Source organism: Mauremys reevesii, linkage group 13 (assembly GCF_016161935.1).
Source record: "Mauremys reevesii isolate NIE-2019 linkage group 13, ASM1616193v1, whole genome shotgun sequence".
NCBI lineage: Eukaryota > Metazoa > Chordata > Testudines > Geoemydidae > Mauremys > Mauremys reevesii.
This window is the reverse complement of record NC_052635.1, coordinates 20,753,411-20,769,484: the sequence shown is the minus strand read 5'-3', so window position 1 is coordinate 20,769,484 and position 16,074 is coordinate 20,753,411. Positions and strand designations below refer to the sequence as shown.

The 16,074-nt window shown below is 56.9% G+C and overlaps 1 protein-coding gene across 2 annotated transcripts in view; it reads right to left on the bottom strand.

Annotated features, from left to right (window-relative positions):
- The window catches only part of MYH7B (myosin heavy chain 7B), a 59,808-nt gene that overhangs the window by 20,853 nt on the left and 22,881 nt on the right, over positions 1 to 16,074 (bottom strand). Inside the window, exons 13-24 of one of the 2 annotated variants that reach the window (XM_039498818.1) lie at positions 11,845 to 11,983; positions 10,931 to 11,049; positions 9,727 to 9,876; positions 9,211 to 9,381; positions 8,313 to 8,492; positions 8,083 to 8,215; positions 6,689 to 6,765; positions 4,721 to 4,808; positions 3,392 to 3,509; positions 2,580 to 2,703; positions 1,654 to 1,790; positions 313 to 568 (exon numbers count right to left, since the gene is read on the bottom strand). In XM_039498818.1, the coding sequence (XP_039354752.1) occupies positions 313 to 568; positions 1,654 to 1,790; positions 2,580 to 2,703; positions 3,392 to 3,509; positions 4,721 to 4,808; positions 6,689 to 6,765; positions 8,083 to 8,215; positions 8,313 to 8,492; positions 9,211 to 9,381; positions 9,727 to 9,876; positions 10,931 to 11,049; positions 11,845 to 11,983 (1,692 nt within the window). Of the gene's footprint in view, positions 1 to 312; positions 569 to 1,653; positions 1,791 to 2,579; positions 2,704 to 3,391; positions 3,510 to 4,720; positions 4,809 to 6,688; positions 6,766 to 8,082; positions 8,216 to 8,312; positions 8,493 to 9,210; positions 9,382 to 9,726; positions 9,877 to 10,930; positions 11,050 to 11,165; positions 11,214 to 11,844; positions 11,984 to 16,074 lie in introns of those variants that run through there. The other variant, XM_039498819.1, reaches the window with a different exon arrangement.

The window sequence follows — 16,074 nt, the reverse complement described above, 5'->3', positions numbered from 1 at the left end:
CTCATTTCATGCTGGCCACTGAATGGTCAGCAGATGACACTGGACCATCGCTGCCTAGACCAGACTGAGCAACGACCTAGAAATTCTCCATTCCTGAGCTTCACTCCTTTGAACCATCCTGTCCACAGTGTCAGGCCCTTTTCTGAGCCCTCTGGGATGCAAGGGGCCAGAAGGCTAGTGGTCCCCATCTAAAGGACAGTTCTGGCTTGTGGTATTACATTTGACCTGTCTGGCGGGGTATGCCCATGCCTACCCCACTCTCACCACCCGCACCTACATCTCCCCTGCCAAGGAGCTGTACACGGGGCTTACAGCTTGAAGGTGGAGAGACAGGTCATTCTTCTCCTGGATCATGGTAATTTGTTTCTCTTCTAACTCCTTCCTCTTAGCCTCTGACTTCTCCAGAGCTTCCTTCAGCTTCTGGAACTCCTCCTTCAAGGTGGCCATCTCCTTCTCAGTCTGCGCCGACCGGAGCAGAGGCTTGATCTTGAAGAAAAGCTTCATCCAGGACCAGTTCTTGACAGCATTGAAAGCGCGGATGTTCCACTGGATGGTGTAGAGTGCTTCCCTGAGGCACGAGAAGGGAAGGTTCAGTCAAACTATGATGCTCAGGGACTCCCTGCTGGCTCTCACCCCACAAACCCCTTCCTCTTAGCTGGCACGTGCGGAGATAGGTTTTCACAACAGCTCAGCATGTCAGGGGTTGAGCTCCTTGGGGAATCTGGCCCTGGCGGCAGCAATTGCCGTGACTGCCCAGCCATTCCATGGTGCTTATGTACAGCACCAGAAGGGTCCACAATGGCCTCATGTCTGGTCCATGGCCTGGAATGCATTGACCCTCCCAGGGGTTTCTATCCCAGTGCATCCCTTGTGAGCCCTCCACACTGACTGTAGGAGACTTCCCAAATATGGGAACATGGCTTTTTGTCTCCTGCTGCCAGGCCCCTCTCAGCCCCACTTTGCAAGCCATGGAAAAACACTCCTTTGGCAATACAGCTGACATGAATGCGCTTCTTCTGAGTTGCTGGGATGCTTTCCTTGCCTGCCGCCTGGAGAATCCACCCCTGCTCAGCCTGAGCGGCCCGGAGAGGAAACTGATCTGTCTTGTACAGTCTCCATTCCCTCGCCAGGAGTAATAACGCCCATGGATGGCACTGCTGCCTGTACAGCAATGGGAGAAGCAATCCCCTGGGAGGAGCGGGGCAGAGGGAAAAGGGCATTCCATCCCATGGAAGAATGTGATATTTCAGAATTTGGTTTCATTCCGATTTGGAATGAAATTCTCCTTAAAAGGGAATGGAGCTTCAGGCAGGCTGATGGGCAGAGCTGCCCCAGAGCCATGAGCTTGGGAGCCAGGACTTCTAGGCTCTCGGCTCCCCATCCGCCCTCCAGGCAGGCTGCCCAGGAGCTGGGCGGGCGAGCTGCACCGAAACCAAGCAGGACTCTGCTGGAACTTCAGCAACATCAAACCATCACCACAAAACGGTTCCATTTTGATTGATTGGCAAAGGTTTCATTGGAATTCCGTCCAGCTCTGCCCCTGGGCTTGTCTGACCAAGCGGACATGGTGGGAGGTACATCCCTGCCTGCTCTGATTGGATGGCAAAGGGTGAGCGGTGCTAGCAGGGCGGGCCGCCCCTCTAGCTGCTCTACCTCCGGCTGATGATCTTCTGATACTCAATGCGCATCAGCCGCCCACGGATTCTGGCCTGCAGCATTGTCAGGATCTTGGCCAGGCGCTCGTCTCGCATCTCCTCCAAATGGCCCAGCAAACCAGCTTTGAAAAACACCTGCAAGCAGGGGAATAGGAGTGGAGCTTATGGGACTAACGGGCACCCGAACTCTCTGAGCAGCCATCAGCTGCATGTGATTCAGAGCCACCACAGAGGGGCTCAGGGCAGCTGTTGCCTGCTCAGGAGAGATACCTGAAGCAGCCACTGCATTCTCTTTGCCCTGCGGAGGGCACCATGTTTCTCTGTGGCCACGGTACATGCTCAGGTGCTGCAGCGATTTGGAGGGCAGACCCCTAGACGCCATTTCTTCAGCGCCTGAGTGTGTGTCATTAGCGCTGTCTGGTGTGGACTCACAGCGCTAGTGCACCACAGCCCGCTCGTGACGTGTGCCCCGATTGCTAGGGCAGGGTCTAGGGGAGCTCTGAGCCAGCGACTCAAATACACAACATGCGCTGGAGTGATGGGAGCCTGGGAAAGGGAGTCCTTGCTGGACCCTCCTCCCCACCTGCGCCTCTGCCCTTCCCTAGCTACCCATCTCCAGCTGCCACACTGAGCTAACCCACCCCTGCCTCTGCCTCCTCCCTGGCGTGGAAGAGCAGGCAGGTGGGGCAGGGGCCTGCAGCAGGAGGGCCTAGTCCAGACAGCGCTGGGGGTGCTTTGGAGCAAGAGCTCTGGAGACGATGAGCCCTGGGGAGAGCAGAGTGAGCTGGAGCTGGAGGCGAGCACTGGGAGCTCTCACACCTCCCCTCCCTGCAGGTCTCTAAGGAGGAGTCCCAGCCTCAGGGCAGACCACCCAGCCCCAACTCCCTCCCTGCCTGCCCAAGCCCAGCTGCCCTCCCCTCTCACCTTGGTGTGACCAAACTTGTACTGAGAGTGGTCAAGCTCCAGGGAATTCAGCAGCTTCTCCGTGGCCTTTCTGCTGTCCACAAACTTGTCGTCAGGAATGGCAGCAGGATTCAGGATCCGATAGCTGCAGAGACACAGCAGAGGGGCCATAGCACCGAGCCAGTAGCTCCCTCTTACTCCACGCATGGAGGGACCCAGCCAGGAACACGTCTGTGCGACACGTGCTGTGGCCACGCTGGACACCGGCAGCACCATGGCACAGGTTGTGTGCTGGCTTGTGCACTGTACCCAGCATGCCTGGCCAGCTCAGAGCTGCCTCCTCTGTGCTGGGATCTGCATGATACAAGCACCATGGGGCTGAACTGCCAGGATCAGAGCTAGGCCAGCAGATGGACGATTGTGCCTGGGGCAACACTTCCACCCAGCTCCGAGCTGGGCTCACAGAGGCAGGGAAGGAATTGACTGGGCTTTGTGCATCTGATGGGGCGAGCCTCGTTCACCCCTGACTGACACTGAGCCTCTGCCTTGGGCTCCGGCCTCTCACTCCAATCACCATCATTTGGGGGACGGCTGCACAAGACCCTGCTGTATCCACATTAGCCCAGGTGCATCAAGGAATCTCGGACGGCTTTGCCCTGGGACGCAGGATGAAGGCACCATGCGCAGCAGGGCGTAGTGGCAGAGGGCGAGCGATGTATGTGCTGGGTTCAGATGAACCCCCACATGCTGGGGAGTGGAGCGGAGCCTGGGGCAATCTGCCCCCTGTCTGAGCTAGTCCCTAGCAGCCAGGGGAGAGAGAGGGGAGGCATTACCGCTGCTTGAAATCAGCATAGAGGATCCTGTTGGGGAAGCCTTTGCGGCAGATGCGAATGCCCTCCAGCACGCCATTGCAGCGCAGCTGGTGCAGCACCAGGAAGGCGTCCATGGCTCCTGCAGAGGAGAGAAAACAGACGGGGTTGTGTCAGCAGGGCCCACGTCAGCCAGGCTGGGGCCTGAACCAAACCCCATGGCCAGCGGGGCCCACATCAGCCAGGCTGGGACCTGAACCAAACCCCATGGCCAGCGGGGCCCACGTCGGCCAGGCTGGGGCCTGAACCAAACCCCATGGCCAGCGGGGCCCACGTCGGCCAGGCTGGGGCCTGAACCAAACCCCATGGCCAGCGGGGCCCACGTCGGCCAGGCTGGGGCCTGAACCAAACCCCATGGCCAGCGGGGCCCACGTCGGCCAGGCTGGGGCCTGAACCAAAACCCATGGCCAGCGGGGCCCACGTCGGCCAGGCTGGGGCCTGAACCAAAACCCATGGCCAGCGGGGCCCACGTCGGCCAGGCTGGGGCCTGAACCAAACCTCATGGCCAGCGGGGCCCACGTCGGCCAGGCTGGGGCCTGAACCAAACCCCATGGCCAGCAGGGCCCACGTCAGCCAGGCTGGGGCCTGAACCAAACCACATGGCCAGCAGGGCTGGGGAGCTGAAAGTGGAGCCTCCAGCTGCACCTGGATTTTGCACATGGCCCCTGTTTTAATAACAGGTTTACCCTACTCACTGGCCTGGACTGAAACCCAGTGCTGTGGCCTGGGCCCCCTCTGCTCTCTGAGGGTGGCCCGTGCTATGTGTGTCTCCTGTGTGATGGCAGAACACAGGCTCGCAGCGTAGCTAGGGAAGGATTTGCCTTCCATCTCTGCTGCTCCTGCCAGGAGACTCTAGGAGGTGTCAGAGCAGCATCCACAATGCATAGGTGTTTTACCCACAGCTCCTGAGGAGCAACCCGCTTGCTTCTGGGTTTAGACCCTTGTAAAGGTCCTTGTCACTTTTGCATCCAAGGGGCCCATTTGGACAGGGAGCTCTCCTGTGGCCCCTCTGGGCAGCCCTAGGGCACTTGGTGCAGCTGGAGGGGAGTGCTTCCCCTGACCCTTCCTGACAGGAACTGGAATTCATAGGCCTCGGAGAGACCTGTCAGGCCTCCTTAGCTGGGAATCAGTGACTAGAGGTGAGGGGATGGGATCCTCAGAGTTCTGGTGGGAACAGGGGGGATCCCTGCACACGCAGCCCAGAGGAGATAATGATGGGCTGCCATTAATCCGAGTGCTGTCCTATCAGCCCTGTTCCCCAGCCAGCCCAGCCCCAGCCCTGCAGCTGCATACCTGGGGTCTTGGTCTCATTGGGGATGATGCAGCGGACGAAGTGAGGCTGGGTGGCACGCAGGTTGGTCATTAGCTTGTTGAGGTTCTCCTGTAGGGCAGATACGATGGTGAGGCAGGACACGCTGCCTCTGCCCTGCCGGGTGTTGCCACTCGCCTCGCGTCCCTCTGCCCCCTCATCAGTTCCCAGTAGAAAAGTCCCCACCCTGCTGTCCCACTGCTTGGGCCAAGCCCCCGGCTAGATGCCAGCACCAGTCTGAGCCCAGAGCAGGGCCTGCCCCCCGCTCAGACAGGGGCCAGGGCCGGCAGTGGTGCTGGGTGTCAAGTGCCAGCGCAGTAGAGTGGGGCAAGGAACCAGATGCTCTTGTTCTTAGGAGTGAATTTAGGGTTGGTGACAGTGAGGAGCTGAGCCAGGCCCAGTGTGCGCAGAGGCTGGGCAAGCTCCCGCTCATGCCCCTCAATGCCACCAACAGTGCCCTGCTAGCCCAGCCCTGGGCTCCCGTAGCCCTCTTCTGCCAATGCCCCTTCGCCCTGGCCTGCCTCATTTCCTGGGAATGTCTCCTCAGGAGTCTTTGTACCTTCCCAAGGCTGTGGGAACAACACCCTAAGCCCAGCTTCTATAGAGAGGTCTCTGGGCACTGGGGGCCTGCAGCCTGCAGGGGGGCTCAGCACTGGGTGGTCCCATTCTCCACAGGGGTTTGCCATGCATGGTAGGGGCTCCCAAGCACATCTTCATTTGCAGCTTGGGGATGGATTTGACCCCGGGAGTCTGAAGACGAGAGCCAGCCACACAGGTGTCCCCCACACCAGCCACACGCCTTGTAAAAAGTGCTAGGACAGGGCACAGCCTTGTGGGGAAGGCATTCCCCCAGCCCCTGTCTCGCTCAGGGCATGGGTGATGCATGATGTTTGTTTCTGGGACTTCCTTTCCCTCTGAGCAATGGCCCAAGCCACCCTGAAGCCCTGTCCTTCCTTGTGCCATACCAAGCTACCCCCTCTCCTAGGCCACGGGCTCAGGCAGCCCCCTGCTCTCGGTAGCAGACCCCCTGCAGCAGCTAGACTGACCCACTCACAGCAGCATGACTCTAAGGCAGAGAGGCCTTCCCAGTGCACAAGGAAAGAGGCCAGTGGGTTGAACCCGGGCCCTCAGCTTTGAAAGCCCCCACCCCATCTGACGCTGGAGCCAGTGGACACTGGCACAGCTGCTGCTCCCCTGTCATTGCAGGACAAGACTCTTCCTGCAGGATCTAGCTTTTGGCTTATGAACCCCAGTCTGGTCTGGTTCTCAGCTGTCCCCCTGGCTGCCTCAGCCCCCGCCTGGACAGAGACACCCTGGGAGTGAGTGCTGTGAACGGGGTTCAGAGCCCTGTGGTGCACTGAGCTAGCAATCGGCTCTAGCCAGCTCCCAAGGCAGGAGAGCTGCAGGGCAGCTCCATAATCTGCCCCTGTTCAGAGCCCCATAAGATCCACCTTCATTGTCTTCTGCCAAGGGCTGTCCTTCCCGCAGTCCAGAGTGAGGAGAGAGGTAGCACAGACTTAAAGTGATGTTCATGTAATACATTATCTAAACATCACTGCAAGTCTTAACTGCCGCTCTCCCAAAGGCGGAGACGCTGCCGGGCGCCAGGCAGCACAGCCATCGTGGGCTCAGCAGTGGCACAAGCCCCACCTCAGAGGGGGGTATTTTCTCTCCGTCTGGGACCACGGGTCCTTAGCTGAGCGAGTGCAGCACGGAGAGGAGCTAGCAGCCAGGGGCTGAGACTGTTCCCCACCCAGCATAGCTAGCACCTGACTAGGGCTGAGGACCTGTCGCGCCCATGCAGCAAGGAACACCAATCCTGTAGGGTCCTTGTGTCTCTTACAGCATCAGAGGCTTGTGAGGGAGATGCCCCTGGGCTGTGTGAGGGGCTGGGATGGATTCTTGGAGGGAAGTCTTCACCCTCCAGTCCTGTGTGTGAGTCTCGCTCTTACCTTATGCACCTGGGACACCGTTTGGAAGGAAGCCGCCTTCTTACGCTTCTCCTTGACCCCTGCCTTCGGTGGCTCATCTGTTGGAGGGAAACAGGGTAAATTCATGACGCCAGCGAAGTATTGCTTTGTGGTCTGTTGTGTCGGCTGCACTTGGAAGACTCTGGGTCCCATGTTGGTGCTGCTAGATGACCCACAGGCCAGCTCTGGGCTTGGGAGTGTGTAAGGTGGGGGGGGTGAGGAAGGGGTGTGCAAGGGGTAAGAATGGGTGTGTGAGGAGGGCAGAATGGGTGTGTGAGGTGGGTATCCAAGGGGGACAGAATGGGTGTGCAAGGAGGAAGGACTTGGGTGAGAGGAAGGGGTATGCAAGGAGGAAGAATGAGTGTGTGAGGCAGGAGGAATGGGTGTGTGAGGTGGGAGGTGGGTGTGTGAGGCGGGAGGAAGACGTGTGCAAGGGGGGAAGAAGGGGTGTGCAAGGAGGAAGGACTTGATGTGTGGGAGGAAGGGGTTTGCAAGGAGGAAGAATGGGTGTGTGAGGTGGGAGGCAAAGGGGGTCTGTGTTGGCTGAGACACGGTGGCAGAAGGCCTACGAGCATGTGAGCAGGGACGTTGGAGGGAGAGTGGAAGTGTGTGTAGGATCGGTGAGCACATTAACAGAGCGGCAGGGCTGTGTGTGTGTCCCCCCGTCTCTCTCCTCATTGGGGAGTGGAAGTTGAGTGAGTCCTGGCATGGGCAGAATTCCCCATCATGCCGATCTTAGCAACCCCACGAGCACGGAGCACCAGGTCTCTGTAAAGGGGGAAATGGCAACACCTACCCTGGACCACACCTGCAGACCAGGGTAAACCGCTGCTCTCCTCTGGCTTTGTCCAGCTTTCCCTGTTGGGATTCCCCTTCACTCCCATGACACCATCCCCCGCTGGGCTCCCCAGGACTAAGCTGCAGCACCCCATTGCCCAGGGAGCGAGAGACTGTGCATGGCAGTTGAATCCAGGCCTCCCAGGAATCCATGCAGCGTGGCACCCCAGGTCTCTTGGTGAGCAGGGGGTGGCCAGTGGCAGATTAGTCACTGGGCCAACGAGGCCTGTGCCCAGGGGCTCTGACCAATTGGGGGCCCCAGAAAAATGGGTGCCCCCGTGCCCCAATCCTATTTCCCTGGCAGGAGCATGGGGTGGGGAGACTGCAGGTAGAAGAGGAGGGGAGGGGGCCCCACTTGCTCTGGCCCAGGGCCCCACAAAACCATACTCCACCTTTGGTGATGGCCTTCTGTCAGAGCTGCCGCACGCTGCAGGCCTGCTGGTGCCAGCAGAGAGCAGTTCTGGGCAGCTCAGGAGGTGTGTTCCCAGGTGAGGTCACGGTGTGTGTGAGGGGGGAAGTGGGGCAGGACCACGGCTCACCTGAGGAGGAGCTCACGTAATTCTCATATAAGCTGCCCAAGAGCTTGTTCTGTGATTTCTGGAAGACGCCCACCACTGTTTCATTCAGGGGGTCTTTATTCTTATCCAGCCAGCCAACGATGTTGTAGGGCACCTGTCACCACAGGACAAAGAGAAGCAGGTCAGGTCAGCAGCCCAGCACAGAGACCCCAAGAGGCCTGGGAATGAGAGGGGCTCGGCGGGAGACATACCACTCCTGCGTAGTGCACCAGCTCAAAGTGGGCCTCGTATTTGCGCTTCTTGTCTGGCCGTGGCTTCTGGAAGTTAGGCGACTTCCCTATGTGGTTGTCGTACAGCTTGGCCTTGAAGGACATGTCGGAGGCTTTCGGGAACATGCACTCCTCCTCCAGGATGGAGAGAATTCCCATCGGCTGCAGGAAAGGATACCCGTGAGTCGCTCAGAGTTTGGCACAGTGGGGAAAGGACAGGGCAGGCCCCCACCCTATTCCAGCCCCCGACCAATCCCTGGCACAAATGCAGCCATCCTAGCACCTGAATTGCACGGGGGACTTGCTCTGCGCTACTGACTGGGGACGTGCTGAGGGAGAGTCATCATTCAGGCCTCTGCAGAGAGATGCTGGGAGAATGTGCCACGGGGCAAACTGTCACCACCTTGTGATGGCATTTCCCCATCATTCCCTCCCTATGTCTCAACTGGCAGGGTAAACTCTATTGTGGAAAGCCCCCCCAGCGTTACCTCCAGCCCACTGCCTTCTGCAGTTCCCCTAATCAGTAAAAGTTGAGGGGGATTTTCCAAGGCACAAGCTGGATTTTCTCCTGCTCCCCCAGACTTGTTTTTCATTTCCCTCTCGAGCAGTCAGGGCCAGGGTGAAATCCAGAACTCGCTGAGGGCTCAGCAAGTCGTTTAGAACGCTCACCCTACAGCTCAGCCTGGTGGCAGCCATCTATCCTACCCCTGTAATAAAAGCATCCACCAAATGGTATTGCTCAGCTGGATGCTTGGTTACAAACAGGGATTATCAGAGCCCTGTGCAGCCACACCGTATGCTCAGCCCACTCCAGTCTCACACAGCTACCCAAGCGGGCTGGCAGAGTCACTGACCCCCATCTCCATGCTTCATGCTTTACCTTCTCAATCAGGTCAATGCAGGCCTGCAGGTCCAGGCCAAAGTCGATGAAGACCCATTCGATGCCTTCTTTCTTGTATTCTTCTTGCTCCAGGACGAACATGTGGTGGTTGAAAAACTGTTGCAGTTTCTCATTGGTGAAGTTGATGCACAGCTGCTCGAAGCTGTTATACTGCAGGCACAAACCAAACCTCTGTGTCAGCAAAGGGGAGCATCCACTGGTCCCAGTCCCTCACTGATTCCGCCCAGCCCATGTGGACAGGCCCAGCTGGGATCCCATTCCAGAACAGGTGGAAAGGAACTCAGCTGGGACTGAATTGGCACTCTGGTCCTCAGCAACAGCCGAGCCATTCCCAGGGGCTGTGGTGGGTGTATTCTGGGTTAATGAATTGACACATGAGCTCCATTCTCCATAGACACCTATATCTTCATGGCAGAACTGCCAGAAGCCAAGGGAAAGCTGCGTGTGTTTCTATGGCACTGAGTCTGTTTAATACACACCACCCCTGCAACCCACCTCAAAGATCTCAAAGCCTGCGATGTCCAGTACTCCGATGAAGAACTGCCTGGCCAGCCTGGTGTCCAGGGTTTTGTTGATACGAGTCACCAACCACTTGAACATGCGATCGTAGGTGGCTTTGGCCAAGGCCCCGACTGCATACACCACCTGCCAATGCAATCCGGAGAGGGCTCGTCACATCGAGACTTGCTCCCTATTGGTTTCGTTCTGTCTACACCCAGCCTGAGGCGGTGAAGACCCGTTATTCTCAGAGCAGGAAGGGGAATAGCCAGCCAGAGCCAAGGGAATTGCTGCTCCCACCAAGGGGTGTTCACATTTCAGCCACTCAATTAGTCCGTGTGTTTGTGTTCATGCAGCCATTTACCTTGTGCCCTCCTCTCCTGACTAAGTGTGCCTGCAGCTCCAGGCTGGGGCAGCCTGTCAGGGATGTGCTGGAGTCACATTTTCAAAAGTGCCCCAGTGACTTAGGAGCCTGTATCCCATGGACTTTCTGACCCCAGCCTCCCAAGTGCCTAAGTCAGTTCTGAAGATGGAACATAGGCTCACGACTCAGCTAGGAATGATCAGAAATGTGACTCCCAGGATGGTGTGCAAGGTGGGTGCGCAATCCAGGCCGAGTTTTGGGTGTGCGGCAGAGGGTGCTGAAACCCCATGAGCTGCGCTTGCAATCTTCCCACCCTCAACAGTGGGAATCTCACAAGAGCTGCTGTCCTGGGGAGGTTTCCACCATCTGGAGCCAACATCTCATGAGATTGGGGCTACAGCTGAAGCAAGAACCACAGAAATTAGGCCCCTCTTGAGTTTGGATCCAACCCAGGCCAAACCACAGTGTCCAGGGATTTGAACCCAAACCCTCCACAAATCAAAGGGGTTTGAATTGAAATTCCAGCCTTGGCCCATCACTGTAAAATGCAACGGCCAAAAATATCCAGCCATCAACCCAGCGCACTCCCTGCTTCCACGTCACACTGGCAATGAATAACCGAGACAGCTGCTAAAAGACAGCAATAGCAGGCTCAGCTTACACCATGCCCTTGGGGCACCCAAACTCAGACTTTGTGGGGCCACCAGAGGGTGAACTCCAGAGCTAAGGGCCCTGCACTGGGAATGCCACCCAAAGCCATCGCTCTGCTATAGGGCACAAAGCCAAGGGATTCCAGGTAAGAATGCAGGCAGGAGACTACAGTCCCAGCACACTCACCTGTTCCACGTTCTGACCTTTTGTCATATACTCATTTCCTACTTTCACTCTGGGGTGGAGCAGCCCTTTGATGAGGTCAGCTGAGCTGATTCCCATGAGGTAGGAGGCCTTGTCAGCACCTGCAACACATCATCAAACCATGAGGAAGCAGCCAGGTGATGGGCATACTCAAGACAAAAATATAGGCTTCTCGGGCTGAGATGATGCTGTCCTAATTCTGCTGGCTTTCACTAACCCGAAAATGCTCTGTAGTCTGCCCACCTCCCCGGTGGGCAGTGTCTGTATTGTGTTCTTCAGGGTGTGGTGTGTAAGGTGGAGTTGTAGGGGGCTTTTGGCATCTGGAGATTTTTGCACCTGTGCTTCTCTGAGGTATTACCAACCCAGAGAACCTCTGTCTAGGAAGATTTGCTCCATCTTAACGATGCAGGGGAATCATTTCCTGTTAGATCAACATTCTCTTTGCCAGTGCAGCAGCACCAGCATGTATCCTGAACTGTGTAGCACTCACTGAGTGCTGTGCTCAAATATTGGGAACTGCCTGAGCTAAGGTTCCCTGCACAGCCTTGTGCAGAGAGAGGACAATGCAATAAAGGAGAACAATAAACCTTTGCACAGTGCAGCTGATTTGACAGAAGCAGACCCAGTGTCCTGCACCAAACAGATGCTCAGAGAGGCAGGGCTACTGCGGGGAGTTCTGAGCACTGTGGAGGCATGGCCCCTAGTCAATAGGCATCACCACATGAGAGGAATGTGGGAAAGGGAAGGGATGGCGGGTGGATGAATGGGAAACTTGACGGGGATTGTTTCAATGCTCCAGCCCTGTGATTTTCTGCCCAGCAGTGGAAGGAGTTCATGCACCGTGCTGGGCTCAGCAAAGCTTTTCCCAGCCCTACTCGGCTGTGTGGCAAACTCACTTTCAGTGTTTTCTGCCTCCGCCTGCTCCTCCCGCTGCTTCTGCTTGAACTTCATGTTGCCGAAGTGCATGATGGCGCCCACTATTTTATAGCAGCCATACTTTTCTTCATTGCTGAAGCCCAGGATGTCCATGGCATGCTGAGGGGTGACAGGCAGCGAGGGTAAGCCTAGCCATTGTCACAGCAAACCCACCCCCACCAGCGAACAGAGAGGCCCTCCAAACTCCCCAGTGGTCCCAGGTGCTGCAGGCTCAGCATGTTCACATGCCCCATCATAACGCATCCCCTGTGCAGCGTGGCCTACCCCAAGTGATCAAAAATCATGAGACAGGCCCTGAGAAATCATGAGATTGGCTTAGACACCATAAACTGGGGGCTATTTTCATTTGGTGTCTGGTTTTGGAGCCTTTACTTGGGACAAATCTTCAGTCTTTTCTGTGCAACCTTGAGGGCTAGAAACTCACTTCTTAGAAAGAAAGAAAGAAAGAAAGAAAGAAAGAAAGAAAGAAAGAAAGAAAGAAAGAAAGAAAGAAAGAAAGAAAGAAAGCTCAGACTGTCACATAATCACATGACTCCAGGAGCTGGGGCTTTAAGAGAAAAACTAAGTACTACAAGACTCATGACATCATTGTGAGTGTTGGCAACATGAACACTTGGAGTAGGGCAGGTCCAAAAAGTTCTGTCAAAATTATTTTTAAATGAACTTTTTCACACCAAAAAATGTCTGCTTTCAGTTGAAAATGTTGCATTTTCAGCCACTCCCCCCATCCAAAGATTTTCAGTTATTCTGATTAAAAATTCAAAAATTTCAGAAGAAAATAAAACATTTTCCAGAACTGGAGCAGTGTGCACTATGCACATGCCATTGTTTTGAACTTCTAGGGTACAATGGCACAAATTGCCTTTTACCAGTTATCTCATTGTCCATCTATGTTACTCAGCAAACCTGAGCCACAGCAATTTAATTTAGAACATCAGACCAGTGGTCCATCTAGCTCAGTATCTTGTCTCCAATAGTGGCCAGTACCAGAGATTCAGGTGAGTGTACAGAACAGGGCAGTTGGAGTGATCTGCCCCTGTCTCCCCTTCCTGGCTTCTGGCAGTCAGAAGTTGAGGGTTGCCCCGAGCATAGGGCTGCATCCCTGAGCATCTTGGCTAATAGCCATTGATGGATCTACCTCCCTGAACTTATTTAGTTCTTTTTTGAACCCACTTATACTTTTGCCATCACAATATTCTGTGGCAATGAGTTCCACCAGTTAATTGTGCGTTGTGTGAAAAAGTATTTCCTCGTTTGTATTAAACCTGCTTCCTGTTAATTTCATTGGGTGACCCCTGGTTTTTGTATTGTGTAAAAGGGTAAATAATACTTCTCTATTCACTTTTTCCACACCATTCACAATTTTATAGACCTCTATCACATCCCCCCTTAGTCATCTCTTTCTTAAGCTAAACAGCCATAATCCTTTTAGTATCTCCTTGTACGGAAGCCGTTCCATAGGCTTGACCATCTTAGTTGGCCTTCTCTGAATCTTTTCCAGTTCCACTGTATCTTTTTTGAGATGGGACGACAAGAACTGGACACAGCATTCAAGGTGTGAGCATACCATGGGTTTATATAATGCCATCATGATATTTTCTGTCTTATTTTCTATACCTTTCCTAATAGTTCCTAACATTGTTAGGTTTCAGAGTGGTAGCCATGTTAGTCTGTATCAGCAAAAAGAACAGGAGTTCTTGTGGCACCTTAGAGACTAACACATTTATTTGGGCATAAGCGTTTGTGGGCTACAGCCCACTTCATCGGATGCATGCAGTGGAAAATACAGTCGGAAGATATATATACACAGAGAACATGAAAAAATGGGTGTTGCCATACCAACTCTAATGAGACTCATCAATTAAGGTGGGCTGTTATCAGCAGGAGGAAACCAAAATTGTAGTGATAATCAGGATGGCCTATTTCAAACAGTTGACAAGGTGTGAGTAACAGAAGGGGGGAAGTTAGCATGGGGAAATAGTTTTTACTTTGTGTAATGACCCATCCACTCCCAGTCTTCATTCAAGCCTAATTTAATGCTGTCCAGTTTGCAAATTAATTCCAGTTCTGCAGACTGGACACCATTAAATTAGGCTTGAATAAAGACTGGGAGTGGATGGCTCTGTCATTCCTATATACAGTAACTCCTCACTTAACGTCCTCCCGCTTAATGTTGTTTCGAAGTTACATCACTGCTCCATTCGGGAACATGCTTGTTTAAAGTTGTGCAATGCTCCCTTATAACGTCGTTTGGCTGACTTTACAAAGGAGCATTGCACAAGTTCCTCTTCTCTGCCTCCTCCCCCTCAGGGCCACCCAGAGGGGGGGCAAGTGGGGCAATTTGTCCCAGGCCCCGGGCCCCACAGGGGCCCCCACGAGAGTTTTTCGGGCCCCTGGAGCGGGGTCCTTCACTCGATCCAGGGGCCCCGGAAAAGTCTTGCGGGGCCCGGGCCCCCGGAGCGCCTTCCCCTCTGGGTCTTCGGCAGTGGGGGGGGGGTCCTTCCGCCCCAGGGCAGAAGGCCCCCACGCTGCCGAATTACCGCCCAAGCAGGACCCGCCGCTGAAGTGCCGGGTCTTCAGCGGTAATTCAGCGGCGGGTCCAGGAGCGGAAGGACCTCCCGCCTCCGAATTACCGCCGAAGCGGGGGCCCCCCACCGCCGAAGACCCCAGGCCCCCTGAATCCTCTGGGCGGCCCTGCTCCCCCTCCCTCTGTCCCTCCCTCCCAGAAAGTCCAAACAAACAGCCGGAGACGGCGGAGAGAAGCGGCGCTTTGAAGGGGAAAGCGCTGTTTCTTTCCAGCCGCTGGCTGTGCGGCTGCCCCTGCTCCTCCTGAGTCCTCCGGCCCGTGCTCGCAGGGCCGCATTTCTAAAGGGGCTTTAGAGCTGCAGGCCAGGGCCCCGGGGCCCCCTTAGCCCAGAGCCCTGCAGCCCCTAAATCCCCTGCGTTCTGGGTGGCCCTGCCTGTGGGGCGGGAGGGGAGCTCCCAGAATCGCGGGTCCCAGAATCGCAGCCATGGGGGTGGTGCCGCGCTGCGCAGATCCACCTGCACACCCCCTGCATACCTGAGCTGCCCCAGGTAAGTGCTCTGCACATCCTGCCTGCCCCAGCTCTGAGCCTCCTCCCACACCCCCACCCTGAGGGCCTTCCCGCACCCTAACTCCCTCCCAGACCCCGCACCCCCACCCTGAGCGCCCTCCTGCACCCTAACTCCCTCCCAGACCCCGCACCCCCACCCCGAGCGCCCTCCCGCACCCTAACTCCCTCCCAGACCCCGCACCCCCACCCCGAGCGCCTTCCCGCACCCTAACTCCCTCCCAGACCCTGCACCCCCACCCCGAGCGCCTTCCTGCACCCTAACTCCCTCCCAGACCCCGCACCCCCACCCTGAGCGCCCTCCCGCACCCTAACTCCCTCCCAGACCCCGCACCCCACCCTGAGCGCCCTCCCGCACCCTAACTCCCTCCCAGACCCCGCACCCCCACCCTGAGCGCCCTCCTGCACCCTAACTCCCTCCCAGTCCCCGCACCCCCACCCTGAGCGCCTCCCGCACCCAAACTCCCCCCCAGACCCCGCACCCCCACCCTGAGCGCCCTCCCGCACCCTAACTCCCTCCCAGACCCCTCACCCCCCCCCTGAGCACCCTCCTGCACCCTAACTCCCTCCCAGACCCTGCACCCCCACCCTGAGCGCCCTCCTGCACCCTAACTCCCGCCCAGACCCCGCACCCCACCCTGAGCGCCCTCCCGCACCCTAACTCCCTCCCAGACCCTGCACCCCACCCTGAGCGCCCTCCCGCACCCTAACTCCCTCCCAGACCCTGCACCCCCACCCTGAGCACCCTCCCGCACCCTAACTCCCTCCCAGACCCCGCACCCCTCCCCGAGCCCCCTCCCGCACCCTAACTCTCTCCCAGACCCTGCACCCCACCCTGAGTGCCCTCCTGCACCCTAACTCCCTCCCAGACCCCGCACCCCACCCGGTGCGCCTCCCGCACCCCAACTCCCTCCCAGACCCCGCACCCCCACCCCGAGCGCCCTCCCGCACCCTAACTCCCTCCCAGACCCCACACCCCCACCCCGAGCGCCCGCCCGCACCCTCACTCCCTCCCAGACCCCCCACCCCACCCCGAGCGCCCTCCCGCACCCTAACTCCCTCCCACACCCCCCACCCCCACCCGGCGCGCCCTCCCGC